General features: G+C 40.5%; 3 protein-coding genes across 4 annotated transcripts in view; 1 reads left to right on the plus strand and 2 right to left on the minus strand.

The window, feature by feature from the left end:
- Positions 1–7,079, minus strand: part of kif16bb (kinesin family member 16Bb) — a 35,885-nt gene extending 28,806 nt beyond the window's left edge. Inside the window, exons 1-5 of the mRNA XM_012874852.3 lie at positions 6,955–7,079; positions 6,813–6,876; positions 6,616–6,726; positions 6,411–6,527; positions 4,372–4,469 (exon numbers count right to left, since the gene is read on the minus strand). Of these exons, the coding sequence (XP_012730306.2) occupies positions 4,372–4,469; positions 6,411–6,527; positions 6,616–6,726; positions 6,813–6,876; positions 6,955–7,001 (437 nt within the window). The 5' untranslated portion in view covers positions 7,002–7,079. The remainder of the gene's footprint in view (positions 1–4,371; positions 4,470–6,410; positions 6,528–6,615; positions 6,727–6,812; positions 6,877–6,954) is intronic.
- Positions 7,080–9,092: 2,013 nt separating this feature from the next.
- Positions 9,093–20,547, plus strand: part of LOC105934730 (MAD2L1 binding protein) — a 26,022-nt gene continuing 14,567 nt past the window's right edge. Inside the window, exons 1-3 of one of the 2 annotated variants that reach the window (XM_012874851.3) lie at positions 9,093–9,550; positions 11,355–11,623; positions 11,714–12,272. In XM_012874851.3, the coding sequence (XP_012730305.2) occupies positions 9,199–9,550; positions 11,355–11,623; positions 11,714–12,241 (1,149 nt within the window). In that variant the 5' untranslated portion in view covers positions 9,093–9,198 and the 3' untranslated portion in view covers positions 12,242–12,272. Of the gene's footprint in view, positions 9,551–11,354; positions 11,624–11,713; positions 12,273–20,547 lie in introns of those variants that run through there. The other variant, XM_036128638.1, reaches the window with a different exon arrangement.
- On the minus strand, positions 12,342–18,737 carry LOC118558181 (epoxide hydrolase 1-like). Its single transcript, XM_036128637.1, has 7 exons — positions 18,467–18,737; positions 18,178–18,387; positions 15,733–15,862; positions 15,324–15,535; positions 15,098–15,206; positions 13,006–13,131; positions 12,342–12,905 (listed from the first exon to the last, which is right to left on the minus strand). Exons 1-7 carry the CDS (start codon positions 18,720–18,722, stop codon positions 12,704–12,706), a joined length of 1,245 nt encoding a protein of 414 aa, XP_035984530.1. The 5' UTR covers positions 18,723–18,737; the 3' UTR covers positions 12,342–12,703.

Consider the following 20,547-nt stretch of genomic DNA (forward strand, 5'->3'; position numbering starts at 1 on the left):
TGGGATTTATTGCCTTTTTGGGGGGGGGGGGGTGTCTTACCTGGAATTGGTGTAGTTCTTATTGGTATAACTAAATTTGCTAGAGCTGGGCATCATCTTATATGTTCCAAATTAACGTCATTCAATCATTCAGTTTTTCTCGAGAGTCACATTTACACACCATAGCAAAGACATGATTAACTACAGTCAGAAAATGTCTGAGGGTTGAAATTAGAGGCAATGTCATCCTACTTCACCCATTCAGCACCAGTGTTAATTCATGTTTGGCGCCAAAGTCATGTTTTCACACACACACATCCAAGTTTCAACCATCTGGCCTACACCGTCACCCAGAAATGAATGGAAACTGAATGATGAGAAAAATAAACCCGGGAACAACCACAACTCAAGCTGCTCAAAAACTGGAAACTGCAGGGATACTAGTGTCAACGTGAAGCAAGTTGTTTCACTGTGGACTAAAAAAGGTGCCGACAAAGAAGCCACAGCTTCTAAAAACATTTGACTAGTCCATGTGGGGCAGCTCAGCTAGAAATGCTTTTTTTTGGAGAAAAGTTCTATGGTTAAATTTAAACATTTGTCCAAACCTGGAGACATGGTTGTTTTCTGATCCAGGGCACTGTAGAAACTCTCAAGCATGATGGTGGTAGCATCATGCTGTGACATTTCAGGACCAGTGATACCAGTGTGTTGCACAAAGAACAGCAGAATGAAAGAGAGCTGCCTCCAATTCCTCCCCCAACTTAATCTCAAATAAACAGCTGAAAATTTGTCGTTTCTACAGGGCAACGATCCCAGACATGCATCAAAACTGGTTTGGAACGAAGACCAACAAGGGTGTTTCACACAAGGAGATATTGCAGGAGCAATACAGAAGAGTTTCATTTTGGTTTAATTCACTTTTACATAAAGTAGAATGCCAGGGCAAAGTCATGCAGTTCAAACAGAAACTTGTTTGAGGCACTGTCACGAGAAGCTGTCCATTATGATCATCAGCTGAGCTGGACATCAAATGCACTAGTACAGGAAAAGCGTGAGGGGGGAGAGACGACAAACTGACACTTTTACACAGACGCAGAAGGACGTATTGCAATGGTCTTTAAAGCTTTTAGATTATATCCATAAGTTATAAGTCACTTCTTTCCTTTTGGTTCATCTGAGAAGCTGGTTAAATTAAAATATAAGCCATTAAACTTTGAAATAGGATGGCTGTGACAAAAATAGTAGGTCTCCTTCAGTCATAGCCGACTATGGAATTTGTGCCCTTTGAGCTTCTGGTGCAAATAAAGTTCTTTCAAATAAAAATGATAAAACTGCCTCTATGAATCCTCTGGTATTCTCACAATAACCTCTTTCTTCAGCTCCAACAACCTGTAGCTTCATGTAATAGCATACAGTTATTCAAAACAACCTAGAAACTGCTTATTGAACCCTACAGATATTTCAACAAACATGGACTAACCTCAACAAGTGGATGCATTTAAAATTTGTAAATCTGTTTAATGGCAACAACATTAAGGATCTTTGCAAAACTTCAAAAACCTGAAGAGCTGGTATGTTGAAACAAATCAGGCAGCAGTATCAAAAGGTAGAAACATGGTTTCTAAAACCAGACCCTTTTGCGATATTTACAATAATGGTTGCATAAAAAAAAAAGAAAAGACAAACCCTTTTGTAACATTAACAAAATGTCATGTTTCTGTTTTAAATTCATAAAGTCTTCCTTTCTGGTATGGCTATTCCTAGATACAGACCAGCCTACCCAACCACTGAATCAGAATAAAATAATTAACTTTTCTCAAAGTTTAGCAGGTTCAGGGGGATGATCGTCTCCAATTCTTTGTTTTAGGATTAAAAAAAACAGTGCATAACAAGATTAACCATTGTTCAGCAGGAACATTTCACTAGATGGACTACTGTTTCTCCCCCCAAACAATTTAAATTAAAGTAGTGCAAGATCCACTTGAGTTAAAAGGTCCAAGGTCATTACTCTTTTACCTCTTTTGCTGATCTTGCATTGTGGTAAAGATTTAATGACTACCCAATGTGGCACCAGATGAATTAAACAGTATAAAATTAGACCATCTGTGTTTCTGGGTTCATGGCAAGCATTTATGAGATTTCCTGCAGACTTCCAGAGAGTCATTGATCCAAATATTCTTGGCAAGTTAAAGTAGTTAAAAAAAATCCCTTTTTACATACAGTTTCAGTTCATTCCTCTAAAGAGGTTCTTTAAAACATCTTGGTCATACAATATTTTCTGGGGTCTTAACCTCAAATTGTCACTGCTCAAACTGGCTTCAGTTTTTACAAGATATTGATTTATTGCCTCCTGCAGGGTGAAGAATTAGAAGAATCTATTTTCTTCCCACAAAATATTGATAGCTCACTCAAAATATTTAAGGACCTCAATACATTTTGTTTAAGAATATGTTGCCAATCAAACCAATTTTGTCAACTGTTCTGGTAAGATCTTTACATGGATTTGTCATGAACTAAAAGGTTGAGGTAATTTTGTGCTTTCGATTCAACTATTTTATTGTTGCAGTGAAATTATATGATTTGCTTTGAAACTTGAATTTTCAATTCTTGTTTTTAAAATCAGTGGATTTTCTTCTGTACACACCAGATCAAATTTATACATAAACTTCAATTAATATTTGGTTAAAGTCCTTTTGGAACTTTGACCTCCACCACTTCTTACCATCATGAGTTTTCTGGCAAAATTCTTGATGAATAATTTTACCATTTGCCAAGGCAAAATTGTCAGAGGTCATTTGTTTGGTTTCCTGGTATAGACCTGGCTTTTAGATATTTTCAAATCATTCTAAATATGGGTTGAAGTCAGACGGTTAAAGATCGCCTTATTTAAACATTACAGAAATGCTTTCCTTAACTGCTATACACCTGACATTTTGACAGCCGAGATCTGTATATTTGTAAAGAAAGGAAAGAGTATAAAACATACGAGTCAATTGTAATAAATATTGTATTGCAATTGTCAGCAATAGTATCACCATTTATTCTTCTGAAGTCATGCAGCACTATTGGACTATGGCGTCATTGTTCACAGTAAAGTTAGTTTGTTAAAAACATGGACCAAGAAAGAAGCTGCTGTAAAATCAGCACCTTCAAACTTGCCTGAAATCTGCACTTGCTCACATGGAGAGGGAAAATCCTTTTGGTAGAAAGGGTCAGAGGAAACAGAAATTCTACTATATGCACTCTCACAAACACCCACAGGTGCTGGGTTCCAGGTTCTAAGTGTTCACTTATATACAGAAAGCCTGTAATTTATTTATTTTCACTCTCTTTTCTCAGTTATCACTTTACACATGTCAGCTTAAATAATACATATGATTTAGCAATGGTAAGGTGTTACTCTATTGCATCTGTTACACTGTCTGTTGGTTGTGCTGTTTTTACATCTCTTTCCAGGTGATGAAGCAGACGGAAGACGTTTCACCATTATTTCCCTTTTATCTCTTCTTCCACGTCTTCTCTTTTTTTTCCCCCCTCTCTTGTTCTTCCTTAACTCTCCTACTTTCCCATTGTAGTGTCCACATAATTTGAAATTCTCCCCGCAGGAATCACAATAAAACTATTTACATGCATAAATCAAGGTGAGCACTATAGCGAAAGCTGACTGCTCCACTTGTGAAAGTAAAGTCTGTCGAGCTCTATTTGGCATTAATACATCAATTCGTATTGCCACATTGCTAGACAGGACACTGCGGGGGCGAAAAAAAAAAATAAAATTCTACTATATCGCCACAATGAAAAGATTACTGATGGAGTCAAAGCTTTTATTAATTAGGAAAATGATAAGTGTCAAGCAGGGTGGTGGCACCATTATGCTATGGTGCCGTTTCAATGCAAGCGGTACTCGAGGCATGGTGCAAAGTTTATGAAATGAAGATCAAATACTTAAAAATCCTTTAACTTTCCCTGAAGTGGCTTGACTGGCTGAAACTTGGATTGTCCAACAGAACAATGATGCCAAACAATGATTTGAAAGGGTAAAGATGATGGATCTAGTAAAATTCCCTGATCTCATCCTTGTTTATCATCTCTAAATGATGCTTACAACTCTGAAGAAACCAAACATTGTAAAACAAACTGAAAAACTGTGGAACAGTTTAGATGCACTAAAGAGCCAACAACCATGATTATGGCAGAAGCTTGTTGATGCCTTCAGAAATCAGGGTGGCTTCTCTGCAGAGAGTTAAAAGACATTGAGCTGAAACATTATTTAAATGATATTCATGGCAACGATCTGGGGATGCCAACTTCTGCCGTGAACTGTTTAATGTCTTAGTAGCCACTAAGACATTAAACAAGAAGTTTAAGTGAAATAAACCTGCAGAGGCTTACCTGACCTCCGTGTGAAATGACACGCCGTCGCTCTTGCTTCTGTTGGATATCTCCTGGAACAGTCCCTCACAGATCCGCGGGATCAAACCTTTATCCAACTTTAATTAAAGGAAATATTGCTGTTAGAATCAATACACCAATTAATCTCACATTGAAATTAGTTACATTTTGATCCCATTACGCAATCTTAATCCGAGTGTTTACACTTTGCCGCAACCACAACTCGGCGCATGCCAAGACTGCTGAACAACACAAACATCACCTCATCTGATATGGAGTCACTGATGCATAAAAGCAATTCCAGTCCGAGCTGCGTGCCCTCTTGTTTTTAATTACAAAGTAACAGACAGTAGGCATTAAGAGCCATATATAATTATCTCTGACACCGACAGCTACTCTGCTGATGACCTTGCACGAGTCCCCGCCATCCCACCAGCAGGCGAGTAGAAGCCCCACTCATAATGCAAGATTCCCTTTGCAGTGAGAAGAAGGGAGGTTTGCTGCACTCATCATATTTTCTGATTAGTGCAGAGAGGGAAGCCATACTAATGAGGCTGCAGACTGTCAGTTTTTAAAAACGGGCAAGAGGTCAATTTATGCAAACCCGGGTGCATTAGGCAGTGCATTTAAAAAAAATAATAAAATAAAAAAATCCTGCATGACTAAGAATCATAGCTCTGAGCTAGTTCTAAATTATTTCAAATTATTGGAAGTCTGTGCCAACACAACCTGGTGCGATACCACCAAGTTGGTATTGCAGATAAGATTCATTTAAAAAAAAAAAAAAAAAAAAAAAATTCAGCCATCAAGTACACCTTCTCCTTCTTCAACATCTCCAAATAAAATCCGACGCATCCCACTGATTTCCCCTAATCAGTAAAAAGAGTCCGCTAGAATTTAAATTTATCTGATCTGTGAATGCCTCAGAAATTAGGCCCAGAAATATTTGGACAGTGACACATTATTTTAGCTGTTAATGAAAACATTCAGATTACAATTATATAATCAATATGATCTTAAAGTCCAGACTCTCAGCTGTAATTTGAGAGTATTCACATTCAAATTGGAACAAGGGTTTAGGATTTACAGCTCTATAATAATATGTAGCTGCCTCTTTTTCAAGAAACCAAAAGTAATTGGACAATAGACTTAGACGACTGAAAAATAAATAAGGCTGCATGGGCTCTTCCCCTGTTAACCTGACATCAATTAAGCAGTTAAAAGGTCTGGAGTTGATTCCAGGTGTGGCGTTTGCATTTAAGAGCTGTTGCTGTGAACACAAAAACAAAAAGCTCAAAAGGAGCTCAATGGGAGGTGAAACACACCATCCTGAGGCTAAAAAGAAAAAAAAATAGCAATTCACCAGTGAGATAGCAGAAATGTTAGGAGGGCCAAATCAACAGTTTGGTACAGTCTGAGAATAAAATAGTGCACTGGTAAGCTTGTGAACTCAAAGGGGCCTAAATGTTCACGAAAGACAGAATCCTTTCCATGGTGAAGAAAAAAAAAAAAACCTTCACAACATCCACTTAAGTAAAGAACACTCTCCAGGAAGTAGGTATATTAGTATCCAAATATACCATAAAGAGAAGACCTAGCCTAATCAAGCTGGGAAGCATATAGTCTAACCATAAACCTACAAAGGCGATCCAGACAGATCCTTAAACACTTATAATAAAAGGGGGTTCCATAAGGCGTTATCAAATCGAGCTGAATATAAATTTGGGTTTTAAAAAAAATACTTTGAGAAGTGGGGAAAACTTGTCGGTTTCCCTTTCAATCAACGTTGACCTGGTAGTAGTCCAGCACATAAAATTTCTAAAATAAAAAATAAAATAATGCATGCAAGCCTGAGATTGTGATGTGACTAAATGTGAGCAAGCCCAAGGAAATAAATACCTTTGAGTCAAAAGGTATTTATTTTGGGTGTTTTTTTGTGAGGAAAATATCAAATGGAAATATTAGCTTAGATGAAAAAGAAGATGATCTAATATTTTGTTGGGGGTGCTATGACTTTTCCAGGGGGAGTCATAGCTTACCTTATGTCCCATCATGGTGTAAGACTTCCCTGAGCCTGTTTGACCATACACAAACACACAGGTGTTGAAACCATCAAATGCTGCTTTTACAACGTCAGAGCCCAAGTCCTTGAAAATCTAAAGTGAGAAGAAGAGATACATTTTTGAGAGGTTATTTCACTGCCCTAAAGATGGCAAAACGTGCATTTTAAAGAAACGACGTCACCTTCTCCTGCGATGCAAACGTGGGACTGTTCACATCAGATGAGTCAAAGGAGAAGTCGTAGGAAAACGTTTTCCCTCTGTCCTTCAGTTTCTCCCCTCGACCAGATGAAGGCTGGAATGTAAAACCAAAGGTCCCCTCTGAGTAGTAACTTAATTAAGCCCATCCTAAAACCCATTCATTTTTTTGTTATAACGTACCTTATGAATAGATGTTGTGTCCCCTTTCATGTGGATTATCACCTTGGAAGATAACAGCTTTTCTCTGTCGAAAGAAAATGCGAGTGGGGTCAACTTTGGCAGGTTAAGATGGTAATAAAAGAAGCCATTCCACTACACCCACCTTTTGCTCAAAGGACGGACTCGGACCGCAACTCGCACCGAAGACATTATTAACCAAACTGGACAAGAAAATAAAAAGCCGCCAGACCACCCGTCTGCTCCTCCTTCACCTTCTGATAACGCCTTTGTCTTCCTAATTACTCACACCTGGGTTCGCTTTACTCTTCTTTTTTTGCCCGTGTGCTTTACAAATTAGCCACTAGGGGGTGCCAAAGCACTTCCTGTTGTTTATGTCAAGGCTATATTGAGTTCTCTAAATAAACAAGGGCCTGAATCAACAGGTTTATACCACTGAGCTATATTATACACTGGAGTGCTGATTTTGCCGAAAAACTGAAGTCACTGGCCGCCATCTTGCTACTCCCTACTCTCACAGAATCCCATAGGATTTGGTTGCAACAACAAGCAGTTTTCTGGCTGTGTGAAAACGTTTCACAGGTAATTCTACAGTCAGTGGATGTACCAACACTATCAACTACTAGGAAATGATGTGCTGCAATATTTTACATGTTATTCATATTAAATATATATATGAATATATAAGTATGTGTATATGTATATATGTAAGTATATGTATACAAGTATGTAAATATATGTTTTTGTATATTGTTATTTATATATTTATAAATGTTATATATATATATATATTTAAATAAATAAAATGCTAAATATTTCAGCACATGACTTTCTCAGTACTTGATAGTTTTAGAACATAGCATAAAAGTATAAGCCATTTGACATTTTAAAAGTCTTAAGCCCCCCCCCCCCCCCCCCCCTGAACATGAGAAAAGCCTCGTTATTCGATGCTGTAGCGCACATATTCCCTGGTTACTGGGGGGAAATAGGGAGTACCAATATGGCGGCTGGTGGCTTCAAAGCGACTCGTTTTAACAGCAGGCTATTAGCACTCCAGTGTATAATATAGCTCAGTGGTTTATACAGACCAGACAAAACAATGTTGTGTACACACACAGTACTGTGCAACAGTTTCAGGCAGCTGTGAAAAATGCTGTAAACAAAGAATGCTTTCCAAAAATGTAAGTGTTAATCATTTATTTTCATCTTATCAACAAGATGCAGTGAATAAGCAAAATATCTAACCAATATTTTGGTGTAACCACCCTTTGTCTCCAAAACAGCATTAGTTATTCTAGCTATACTTGCACCCAGTTTTTGAAGGACCACAACTGGTCGGTTGTTTCAAACATCTTGGAGAACTAACCGCAGATCTCCTGTGGATGTAGGCTTTATCACACCCTTCTGTCTCTTCATGTAATCCCAGGCACATTCGATGATGTTCAGATCAGAGCTCTGTGGGGGTCATACCATCGCTTCCAGTATTTCTTGTTCTTCTTTACGCTGAAAATGGATCTTGATGACTTTGGCTGTATGTTTGGGGTTGTTGTCCTGCTGCAGAATAAATTTAGGGCCAATCATACGCCACATTCAAATTCCATATTAATAAGTCTAAGACACAATAATCCCGACAGCAAGCCTGAAATTTTATTGGAAATATTACAAACTTTTTTCAAAATACAAAGGATGGGATTAAGAACAGTGTTTTTATTGGTGGTGCAATTTTGGGCCCTGCGGGAAAAAAATCTAAATCACCCCAAAAGCTCGTATAAATATATACAATTCTCTTTTTGGGGGCCCTGTAAGTCAGGAACTTTTCAAACTTCGCCAGGAAAAAAAGGAAATGGCAGATAGGATGGCAAAGAAGGCAACTCAAAATCATGTTAACTTTACACCCTGTCTTAGTAAATCAGAAGCAGGACATATCATTAAACAAAAACTAAAAAAAAAAAACGGGACAGAAAAGGAAAAGGAAGATGGTGTTGTAACATAAGAAACAGTAAGGGAAATAAGAACTGGAAGAAGAAGCAGAAAGACAATAAGATTTTAATTATACACTTTTTAAAACACAAAAGAATAATGCAGGCAAATGTGACCACTGTGGGGAAGAGGAAACAACAGAGCACGTTACAAAGAAAGAAATTACATATATGTTATAATATACATATTGCAACTGAATTCAGGGAGCAGAAATATACAAATGATCATAAATCTAAATTGAAGTTCATCACCCGAACCGTGATGAACCACACTCCATACCAGTTGGTGGCGGTAATCCCTGCGTTAACCTTTATTTTGCCATAAGAAGAAGAAGTTGAACGCAGCTTCCGGTGAACTTTCCCATGATTCCGAGCGGTAAGAACGGCTGGAGCGCGGACATTCAAAAATAATGGCACAGCACTCCGATGTCTTACAACTAATAACGAACTCAGACGAAAGAGAAAGTCCGTGCGTCCAGAGAGGAGACGCGGGCTCAGCGGGGAGACCCTCCGCTCCGTCTGGGAGAGACATCCGCATCGCGGAGGAGCCCAGTGTGGGATGTTCGTTGCTGAGGTTATGTGGCGATTTCGACGACTCGCGTTCGCGCGCGCCCTCGGCGGAAGTACACGAAGATGTCCGAACAGGAAGCTTCGGAACGCGTTCCGAATCAAAAAATGCCGCTGTTGTTAAAGGCGTGCCCATGGAGGAGCACCGAGCGAGAAATACAGGCGATAAGGAAAACTCGTCAGAAGTCGTTCAAGGTAACTAAACTGCACGTCTGTGAATCTTCTGGTTCTCCCTGTCAATTAAACGGAATCAGTTTTATTTGTGTGGGAAATCAAGGAATCTGACTTTGGTTACAGCGCATACAGACATTAGGTATAAGCAGCAGTATATGTGTGTTTATTTTTATAATACGTAAAGACAAAGGCAAAAAATGCACCATTCTAAGGTTTCTTTGGCTTGTATCCTAGTTATTTTTGTCATCACTGTATGGTATTTAATTTATTTAGCTAGCTAAATGTTGAACGATCCCATATTTAGCTAAACCTTGTTTAAGTATGAATTGTGGTTATTCTTTAGTTAAATTTAGTTGATCAATTAAACGATTTTTGACAAACTATAATCCTGTCCTAAACATCATTGACTTCCAGGGTTTCCACACTGCTTTAGAAAGTATATTCCAGGTAGAGCTGAATTACTGGCCTTCCCATAACAGGAACTTTTTGCAATATCACGATCTTAATGCAGTATTTGTTAGGATTAAGGAAGAAAAAGATGATCTCGTTTTGTGTAACTGTGCTCTGACATCTGCAAATTCTTCAGCCCAGTCATAGATCTGTCCTACTAAATAAGCTTTACTGTCCCAGATGCCTACACTGAATGTATTTCTAAAGACTGTGAAGCTGCCGAATCGCATAAAAAAAAATCTATGGGAATATTATGTTAAAGGAAAAGAAAGTAAATCAGACTTCATTGCAATATTTAGCAAAAGTAACACAATTACATGTTTTCCAGAAATCATGAAGCCCTATATTCAGGTCTGGATAAGTATGGGGGAAGTAATTAGTATCTCTAGACTTGTTTTAACATTCCAAATATCTTGGTCTCATCTGACCAAAGCACATGGATCCAGTTAAAGTCCTAGTAGAGCTTTACAAATTAGAAACTTGTTATTTTTGAGACGATAGGAGAGAAAAAAGGCCCTTTCTTAGCAAAAAGCTGGATGGTTGATGTCCCCTAAGGTATTGCTCTTTACTGATTTTTTTTATTTTTTAATCCTCCCCTTACCATCCTTCTCACCTTGCATGTCACTGGTGAAAAGATAAACCTGCAGGTACGGACAGGTTTAAGGCAAAAGTTATGTTTGCTGTAGCCATTCACGAGCTCCTGATATCAACACCTACAACGGCCACATCTAAATGTCACTTTACATTGTCTTTCCCATTTTGAAGAGTGGCTAACAGAAAAGGGTCTCTTTGTTGTGACACTTAAACGCCAGCCTAACTCAATATCATGGCCGCCCATTAGGGCTGGGCGATACGGACCAAAAAATGACATCTTAATATTTTTTTAGGCTGAATGCTGATATACAATATTTATCTGTTTTTTTTTACTTTTCGTAAAAAAAACTGAAAAGCATTTCTGAATCAAAGCTTCATCCCAGATCTCTCGCAGGCACACTTTTTAACAAAGCGGCTGTAGATAAATGAGAAACAGCTGAAAAATAACTTCTAAGTATAAAGAAGAGTATAATTCTAAGGCAACATAGACCATCTCCATATAAACAATATAGTCTCATCTTATCTTTCTTGATTAATCTCTATTGTTAAAATCTCGATGTATTGCCCAGCCCTAGTGCCCATTAGCCTTACTAGGCACATGTAGTTGCAAAATTCCTTATATATATATATATATATATATATATATATATATATATATATAGATTTTGTGGGAACTGAGATGGGTTCTGACATTAAGAATATCAGCCTGCTAACTCTAACTGCGCACGTTAGTCTATACGGGCCTGTTCTCACATCACGGGCGGTATCTGGTTCTGTACAGACGGAGCAGAAGAAAAGATGTCGGGTCCGGACTCTTGTGTGACGGCCAGCAGAAACAACACCAGCCTTGAAGAGCAAGACGGCGAAGTGGTGAGAAAAGCTCGGGAAGAAGGCCGCGTGGACGTGGTCTTCCCCGGCGCCGTCACCCAGGACGGCTGCTACCGTTTCGTCAGTGAGATCCTAAAGTGCGTCCTCTATCAGAGACAGCAGCTGCCCATGACGTATGAGCAGCTGGTTTATTCCCAGAGGCAGCAGCAGGCGGCAGCGCAGGTAGGAGTGGCGCCGGCTCAGGGCCGCTTTTCTTCCAAAGGGGGGTTGTTGATTTTCTTAACATTGTTTGGGAAACGGTTTGCTCTCCAGGAACGAGAGGCGCCGACTCCGAGGCCGTCGCAGTCTGCAGATATGGACCAGCGCAAACGTCGGCAGACCCTTCAGGAGCTGGAGGAGGTGCTGCAGCAGCTGGAGGCGCTGTTCTCCTTGAGCAGAGTGCCCCGCGTGTTACTGTCGATGGGCGGCTCCGTGGTTCTCCCCAAAGAGCTGTACGAGATCAACATGGAGGCCCTGGCCCTGGCCGCCGGCGCGCAGTCCCTCCCCACGTCCTCCTGCTTGAAGCAGCTCTTCCGCACCCTCTTCGTCGCCGACCTGTTGTCCGACACCAGGCCCGTCCGCCTCATGCCCACCACCGTGCTGGCGCTGGCTCACAGGGAGTGCGGCGTGGGCTGGTTCCGACCCAAGCTGCAGTACAGAGTCCCGGCGCGAGTGAAACACCAAATGATCGCTCTGTCCACGGATCCCGGCGCCTGTGAGGGGCGCGCAGCAGACGAGCCCGACTGGCAGGATTACGTGTGGTTTCAGGCGCCCTTCGCCATAAAGGGCTACTGCATTTGACCCAAACAGCTCAAACGTCTGCATGTGGGATAAAGTCAATTTGTATTTTTTTTTAAAGCGTGTGATGAAATATTGAACAGTAATTTAGAATTAGACTGTATATATTTTAGAGTCTTTAATGTTGAATGTATATTTTCTCGAGACATGGTGAGTTTTGAGAGCACATGTATTATTGTTTATATTTATAAAGGCCCTGCCTTTCATACACATCATCAATGGCGACACACTCGACTCGTTAGTGCAATATACTTGAAAGGTTTACTTGAAAAAGGTTTTAATGAATGACATTCTGAGGGAAATATGAATCATCTGCTCATGTTTACATATACTAAAACATTCGCATTTTTATCATAACTAGCAAGATGGTGAATTGAAATAATCAGTGATGATCTGTAACGGTGGTGTGGGAATTGTTAATTGAAATAAAACAATAACTGTTGTGGTCAAAATGCATTCAGCAGATTACAGCTCTTCTACTTTTTTGGCGAACTGGATGACGTCAGTGGCCAGCAGCCGCGGTTCTTCCAAGGCGGGGAAGTGGCCTCCTTGGGGCATGAAGGTGTAGGAGACGATGTTCCGGTACCTAATCTGTGCCCAGGATCTGGGGCAGTGCAGGAGCTCCTGGGGAAAGGCAGCCAGTCCAGTCGGCACGAATATCCCCGTCCTAAAACAAATGAGCTTTTTTTTAGAGACACAGGTCATATCCGGATAATGGGCAGGTCATATCCGGATAATGGGCAAAGAAAAGAATATACGCTGTTTACCGAGCGTCGATTCTGTCGTTGGGGTTGCTGCCGAGGTTCTCTTTGTAAAAGCGCATGGAGGAGATGATGGAGCCCGTGGTCCAGTAGATCATGACATTTGTCAAAAGGTCATCCAGGCTGAATTTTCTGTTTAAACGAGACAAAACCTGATTAGTTACAGACGACAAGAATCACTAACCTTCCTAAACCTGTTCACATGCAGAATACTTCTTTCTGTAGTCAAAATAACGGGGATCCAATGTGTTTTCTCTTACTTATAATCATGTTTTTTTTATTCATCTTTGATTTCTTATGTTACGTATTTGCTGTGTCCTTTAATTTATTTTTTAACCACCAGATGCAGTGTCTTGCAAACGTATCCATACCATTGGCCCTTCGTCAAAGTGCTGCATAATTAAGTGAAACGAAAATTATACGTGGGTTTTAAAAACGAACAGATTAAAATTCTGTGGCACACATTTGCAAGTTCCACCTAATTAAATATGCTGCAAAACCTTGTTTTGGTTTATTTGCAGCTGTAAAAATCGACTAAATCTCCACCAGCTTTGAGTACAGACTTACATTTTTTTGTCGATTCTATGAAAATAGATCAAGCTCAGACAGATAAGTCTGAAAGCATTTCTAAAGAACAATATTTGACACACATTCTTAGTTTCCTTTAGGCCTGGACTTTGACTAGGTCATTCAAATCCATGAAAAGGTTTATACCTCCTGTATGTTTAAAGTGATCAGCAGTAAGGAGAACCTCTGCAGCCGTTTTAAGCCTTTTGCAGGGTTCAATTCAATTTTATTTATATAGCGTCAATTCAAGAAACATGTCATCTCAAGGTAAGTTTACAAAGTCAAATTCAATCAGATTATACAGATTGTGTCAGATTACACTGGTCAAAAATTTTAATTTCTCCAATGTGAGATCAATAAAGCCTATCTTATCTTAATTTCCTATATAAGGGAACCCAGTTGATTGCATCAAAGTCCTGACAAGCAGCATTCTGGAGAAGCGTAGAGCTACAGGGAGAGTCGTCTGCATTGTCCATGGCTTTGCAGCAATCCCTCATACTGAGCAAGCATGGAGCAACAGTGGAAAGAAAAAATGGATGGATTAACACAGGGTTGTCCTGTGTTAATCCATCCATTTTCCCCCATTAACTGACCAGCTTTTCTCTCCTGCTGAATAAAAGCCTCATGATGCAGTCACCTAAGGAGTAATGCCTTCAGTGATCTGTGAGGTGTTATGTGTCTAGCCTACATCCTGTTTTGCATTAAGTGCCAAAAAGTTCAGTTTTGGTCTCATCTGACCAGAGCACCTTCTTCTATTCGCCTTGCTGTGTTCCCTACATCGCCACCCACCATGTAGGCAGCTCTGGGATAACACATAGCCTTTTCCTTCTGCGTCACCATAATACACTACGCTGTCAGTCTATCACATAAAACATTTAGTTTTAATATGGCAAAGTGTGAAAAAAAAATGAGGGAGATTATAATATTTGTAAAGTGCTGCAAATGCACGGTAGGTTTTATAAAATCAAAAAAGGTACAATTTATTTTTTGGCCTCTACATCTGGGGTCACCAACGTTTTTGAAAAAGAGCTACTTCAGGGCTACCAATACTGACCTTTGAACTTCATGTAAAATAAACATTTCTCATGCTTTGTTATATTGTTTTTAAATCTATATAAATGCAGGTGTGAATGAACTGAATAAAAATCACGTTGTAGATGCAGCTCATCGGCATGTTTTTAGAGCAGGTTTGTGGGCGCCACATGTGGTCCTAGGGGGGGCTACTTGGTGCCCGCGGGCCACATGTTGGTGAACCCTGTTCTAGATCCTCTAGTATCAAAGTTTTAAACTGTACCTCTGGTCTAAACTGGTTCTGGTGTAAATGTAAAACTAAATATTAAACTAAATAAATCAGGTTATAAAATGTGCTCTAAATGTGTATTCTGTGTAAAATCGGTTTTGAAACCGTAAATTTGTGAAAGAAAATAGACGACAAGCGAATCTCTGGGCTCAGGAACAAAGGAACCCCAAAAGCTAAACGGCACCAGTTCCCTGAATTAAGAAGCTACACTCATTCATCTCCCTGCTTTACCTCTCCAGCCCACCATCCTCCAGGTCTCTGTTCCTCTTGTGGGTCCAGGTGGAGAACTTTTCCAGAAGATAGGCCGCCAAGCCTACAGGCGAGTCATTCAGTCCACGTCCTGCACACAAACACACAGAATTATAATACAAGCTAATGTCACAAATAATTTAAACAGGTTATCGTCTCCAGTGGATCATTCTATAGCAGTCAGCTGGCTTTGTTTTCACATCCTCACCGGCAGTGTCGGGTTTAGTGGCCTGAATGTGAAGGTAGCCGGATTCCTTCAGCATCTCCCACACGTTCTTCTCAAAGAAAGGGAACAACCGGCGCACATCTTCCCGGCTAAAGCCCACCAGGAAGGGCAGATAGGGGCCGATCATCATGGACAACAACACCTTGAATCCCCTCGTCGACATGCACATGTTTAGGTGGAGACCTTTCACACGGCTGGAACGAATATAAAACACAAGTTTGTGTCATCCACAACAGCCGGCCCTGTTGTTGAGGAATTTACATTGTGGTTTTCTGGAAATGTGTGCAGAGAGCGAGCTTTATTTCACAGCCACTTAATGATACAATGTCAGCTTGGGAAATTCCTCTGGAGTGACGATGCTGTGCTTTCTACTAGATTGTTTCTCACGTACTCGGGCCTCATCTGAGCCATGTTGGTGGTGATGAGCGAGCCCCAGTCTCCTCCTTGCAGGTAGAACTGGGAGAAGCCCAGGCGCTCCATTAAGGTGAGGAAAATCCGAGCAGCAGCCAGACTGTTGAAACCTTCAGAAGTACAAGACAAGATGAGATGCAGTGCATTGCAAAAGCATTCCTCCTCTGTTCCCTGTTGCACATTTTGTCACCGAACAACTACAAAACAGTTTTTGCCAACATGTAAAAACATTGTGTCAAGGAAAACTAAACACAAACACATCTCCACTACACTAAAACACGGTAGTGGCAGCATCATCCTGTGGGGGGAGAAGAGACAGGGAAGCTTTAAGAAGCTGAGGGATGGAACTAAAAAGGCAATAGTGAAAGAAAACTTGTTAGAAGCAGGAAAAGAGCAGAGATTGACCCTTGAGCAGGTCCCTCAACGTACAGCCAGACGGTTGTGGTTGCAATGTGACTAAATGTGAAAAATGTCTTCATACTTTTTTACAGTACCGTACTTTACATGAAATCATATTTCTGGATCTCCTTAAAAAGGAAAAGCTTTTCTTTTCCCAATGTTCCTCCACCACAAGTCTTGCCAGTAGACATGCGGCCTTCCACTGCATATGATGCTCATTTACTGATTTCTCCTGGGGCAGCAGGCATCTCTTTTTAGGATAAATGAAATGAAATTAATGCATAACAGGAGAGAAAATAACTCTTTTTAGACCTATTTTTTACCCTGTATGCCAGGTGTGTTCCTCCCACAAAGGAAAAAATACAAGTAGAATCCAAAAACAGTAAAGCCGCCACATGAAGGAATCTGAAGTGAGCTTTGATCATGCTCCACTTCAAACAGAGAGGACAGTTTCCCAAACACCACTGACTACCTGCAAGCATCCACCATTTTCAGCCTTACCATCTCCCCACTAAAACATTCTCAGGAATCCCCCAACCAAAAAACAAAAAGCTCCCAGCAGATTTCACCTCTACCTCTCACATGTAAACATCCACCAAGGACTCTGAACTATCCTCCAGCTCCTCCGCTCACAGATAGGGACTCGGATGCTTCAATCGCTCGTATCTTCAGCGGATGTTTTCTATTCGAGGATGTCAGTCTTGTCTGTTCTGAGAAAAGGCCCCAGCCTGGTTTACAGGAATCCCCTTTGACTCGATAGAAAAAGAATATCTGCATTACAAAAACACGGTGTGATGTCAAGTTTTAATGTCACTCTATCTCAGCAGCAGTGAAAATCTAAACAGATAATGTTAACACAATATGCTAATAACTGTGTGCAAATGTCTGTCTTTGCCACTATCACACCCGAATCTCTCCATTGAGGGACAAAAAAGGAACTCTTATCTTAAATAAAATGTTTTGCAAATTAATTCTAGTAATTCTGCGCGCTTTCCACGATGCTAACACAAAGCTCTGTGTCCTTTAGATAACGGATCTTCTGAAAGCAGGGCATGAGGAGGAGGAAAATCACGCGTGGCTTTCTAAACGTACAACACATCACTGCAAATACAAATCTGAAAAAAAGAGTTGTGTAGGTTTGCATTCAGCCCCCTCTACACCGATGCCTCTAAATGGAATCAGTGCAACTCGTTGCCTTCAGAAGTTTTATTTTTTTATCTCAGCAGAAATCCAGCTGTGTCATGAAGGCCCGGGGGCTTTGTTAGTTAACATCTGTGAACAAACAGCATCATTAGGGCCAAACACCAAACGGGGGTCAGGGAGAACGTTGTGAAAAAGTGTAAACAAAGGTTCAGGTTATAAAGCAATATCACAGGATTTGGAAAGCTAACAAAACAGCCATTTTATTTTACACTTTTTCTTTTATTGTAATGCTAAGTTTTACGTTGGAGTTTTACAGGAAGGCCCCTTGAAACAAATCTATTTCCGCCAGATAGATTTGCTCCGCATATCCATCTGGAAACCTTCCGTTAAAGTAATTTTGGGAAGGGGCGAAAATACTGGTTAGCTGATTGGCCTCTGTTGGTGATAGACGGGCCAAATAAACCAATCAGATTCGTCGTCGCTCTGTTACGAGCGACGACGGAAACACAACCACAAGCCAAGCTACTCTTGCTGCTGCAGGTAAAGGCTCGTTAGCTCAGCAAAGAAATACTCTGTAATGCCGATAAAACTTGCTCGATAGCCACGCTAACGCTAGTTTCATCGGCTGAAGCCGCCATGTTCTTTAGACTGAACTGTTCCGCTCCTCGTTGCGTCACACCTCAACCCGCCTCAAAGCCAACGCTGATTGGACGTTCGTTTGGTGAACGGCTCCAAATTTTCTTTAACGGAGAGTAGCCAGACTGATCTGCGAGTGAAACCTTGAAAGCTCGCGAGATCAGGATGGTCTCACGAGGCTACCTTGAAACAGCTTGTGCACAAATAGTGCGACACCAAGGAACGCCCTTTTTCTAAAATGATCTACCTTTCTTGTGAGGGGCTTCGGAGAAGCCGTAGCCAGGTATGGAGGGGATTACAACCTCAAACGAAACCCCGTCGTGGTTCTGCGTGAGAAGTGGAAGAATCTTGTAGAACTCGTAGAAAGAACCAGGCCAGCCGTGAACCATCATGAGAGGCAGGACCCTCTGGTCCCCTCTGTGTTTTGGGCGCACATGGATGAAGTGCACGTCCAGTCCTGCGGCGCAACAAAAAGGCAGAAAACACATTTTACCAGATAACACATGCGTTTTTGTTTACTATGAAGCTGCGCGTACCTTCTATTTTGGTTTTGAAGTGCGGATACTTGTTAAGCACGGCCACTTGCTGTTTCCAGTCAAACGTATTCCTCCAATAAGAAACCACCTTCTTAAGGTAAGTGGAGTTGAAGCCATACTGGAAGCCGCTGTCTTCCAAAGGGTCTGAGAACCGGGTTCTGTCGATGCGCTCGTGGAGGTCCTGGTAAACAAGATCATCGATGAGCCCTTCACACGTAAAATGCCCTGCAAAAAGTATTCCCACCCCATGAACCATTTCCACAAATACATCAGTGTATTTCATTTGGATTTCATGCGATAGACCAACAAAGAGCAGTAGAAAATTGTGACCCGGAAGTAATATATTGTTCTCAGGTTTCAATTTCAATATGAAACATGTGTTTTGTATTTTTACCTATCCCTATTTGCTCTGATACCGCTAAACAAAAATCTGTTTTTTTAAATACCGTACTGTTCCAGGCCCCTCTTATGGCCCCTGTACTAAAAACATGATATTAAATTTCTTAGGATGATAAATGCTGACAAAGATAGCGTGACTGACTGGTTATTGGATCAGTTGTATTTTTTTCGTTTATGTGTTTACCCAATAATAAAATAACAAAATAATTAAAAAATAAATATAAAAAAACCCAACAATAATTAAAAATTAAGCTGTTTCACGTTAAGCTCCCACTGTATTGAGAAAAGATCAGGGGTCTGCAAACCGCAGTTCCAGAGCCACAATTGGCACTTTGGCTTACTTAATATTAAACGATAAAATGTCGACCTGATAAGTTCCCCCCCCACCCCCATCACCTCCACATCTTTTGTGCTTTGGCCCTACCATGAAAAAACACAGGTCCCCCCTGCTAAATTTTGGGTCTAGAACCCCCACTGAAATAAGCCTGGTATGATCAAAAGGCTTAAGAAGTCATCCAAGATTGCGCCTCAGAGATCCACAGCTCAGGTGGGCAGAATCTGTAGGCACAAACAAAATTAGTTGTGCACTTAAAAAAAAAAAAAATATATATATATATATATATATATATATATATATATATATATATATATATATATATATATATATATATATATATATTTGGGTAAATGTGGGTAAAGCGGCAGAAGAAAGCCGTGGTTCTGAAGAACTCCCAAGAAAGCAAAACTCCTGTTAAAAGTTTTAAAAAATCATCTAAGAGAAACAGGAAACACGAGGAACAAGGTACCCTGGTCAGAAGAGACCATAAGTGAACAGAAAAGGCTACAAGTGGTGGAAAAACTAACGCAGCACACATGTCTCTGGCCGTATAATGTTGTGTGGATGCTTCTAAACCCAGATGGACCAGTGCTAGTGAACTGTTCGTATCTGCTCGAGTCAGCACTTTAATGGCTGTTTTAAGAAAGCTTATGTATAAATTTATCTGTCGTTTTAAATGAGTCCAATAATAGTATATCCAACTGTTGACTAATGTTAAATATAGTGCAGTAAAATACTCATCTGTACTCTGGAGACATGGTATGATGCCTTTTGAAAGGCTAGGAGTTTTCTTTTTCTTTTTTAATGTACTTTTATTCTTTTATTCGTTTTTCTTTTCTGTTATTTGGACCTTGAGTCTGTAATAAAGCTATCTATCTATCTATCTATCTATCTATCTATCTATCTATATGCACTGGAGGCTGCTGGTCAGAGGCAAAAGCTAAATAAAGCAATGTTGGAAAAGTCAGGGCTACAAAGGAATGGTTTTAGATTCATGGGTCTCCTGCACTTGACAGGAGAAACATCAAGCCAGAGATGCAACAAAACTCCTTCACATACAACTCCAATAAAAGCAATAAAGTATTTTCTTATAAGCCAAGAAAGAGAGCAGGAAAACTGTTGCGAGGCGCGGAAGCGTTCACTAAAAGTCGACGGTGATGAGCCTCAAAACTACCTCGATTCTTTATATGACGTTTGCACGGTAAAGGGGTTGTATTGTTCGTCCTCTGAAGGGGGCTTGCTCTTGCTCCCCACCATCCTTCGCCGACAGGGATAGTTCTGACTTGCTCCGCTGCACCGCAATATGTCAGTATGCCACCCGCTGCTGCTGCTGCCCGGCACAGCC

Source organism: Fundulus heteroclitus, unplaced genomic scaffold (genome assembly GCF_011125445.2).
Source record: "Fundulus heteroclitus isolate FHET01 unplaced genomic scaffold, MU-UCD_Fhet_4.1 scaffold_106, whole genome shotgun sequence".
Taxonomy (NCBI): domain Eukaryota; kingdom Metazoa; phylum Chordata; class Actinopteri; order Cyprinodontiformes; family Fundulidae; genus Fundulus; species Fundulus heteroclitus.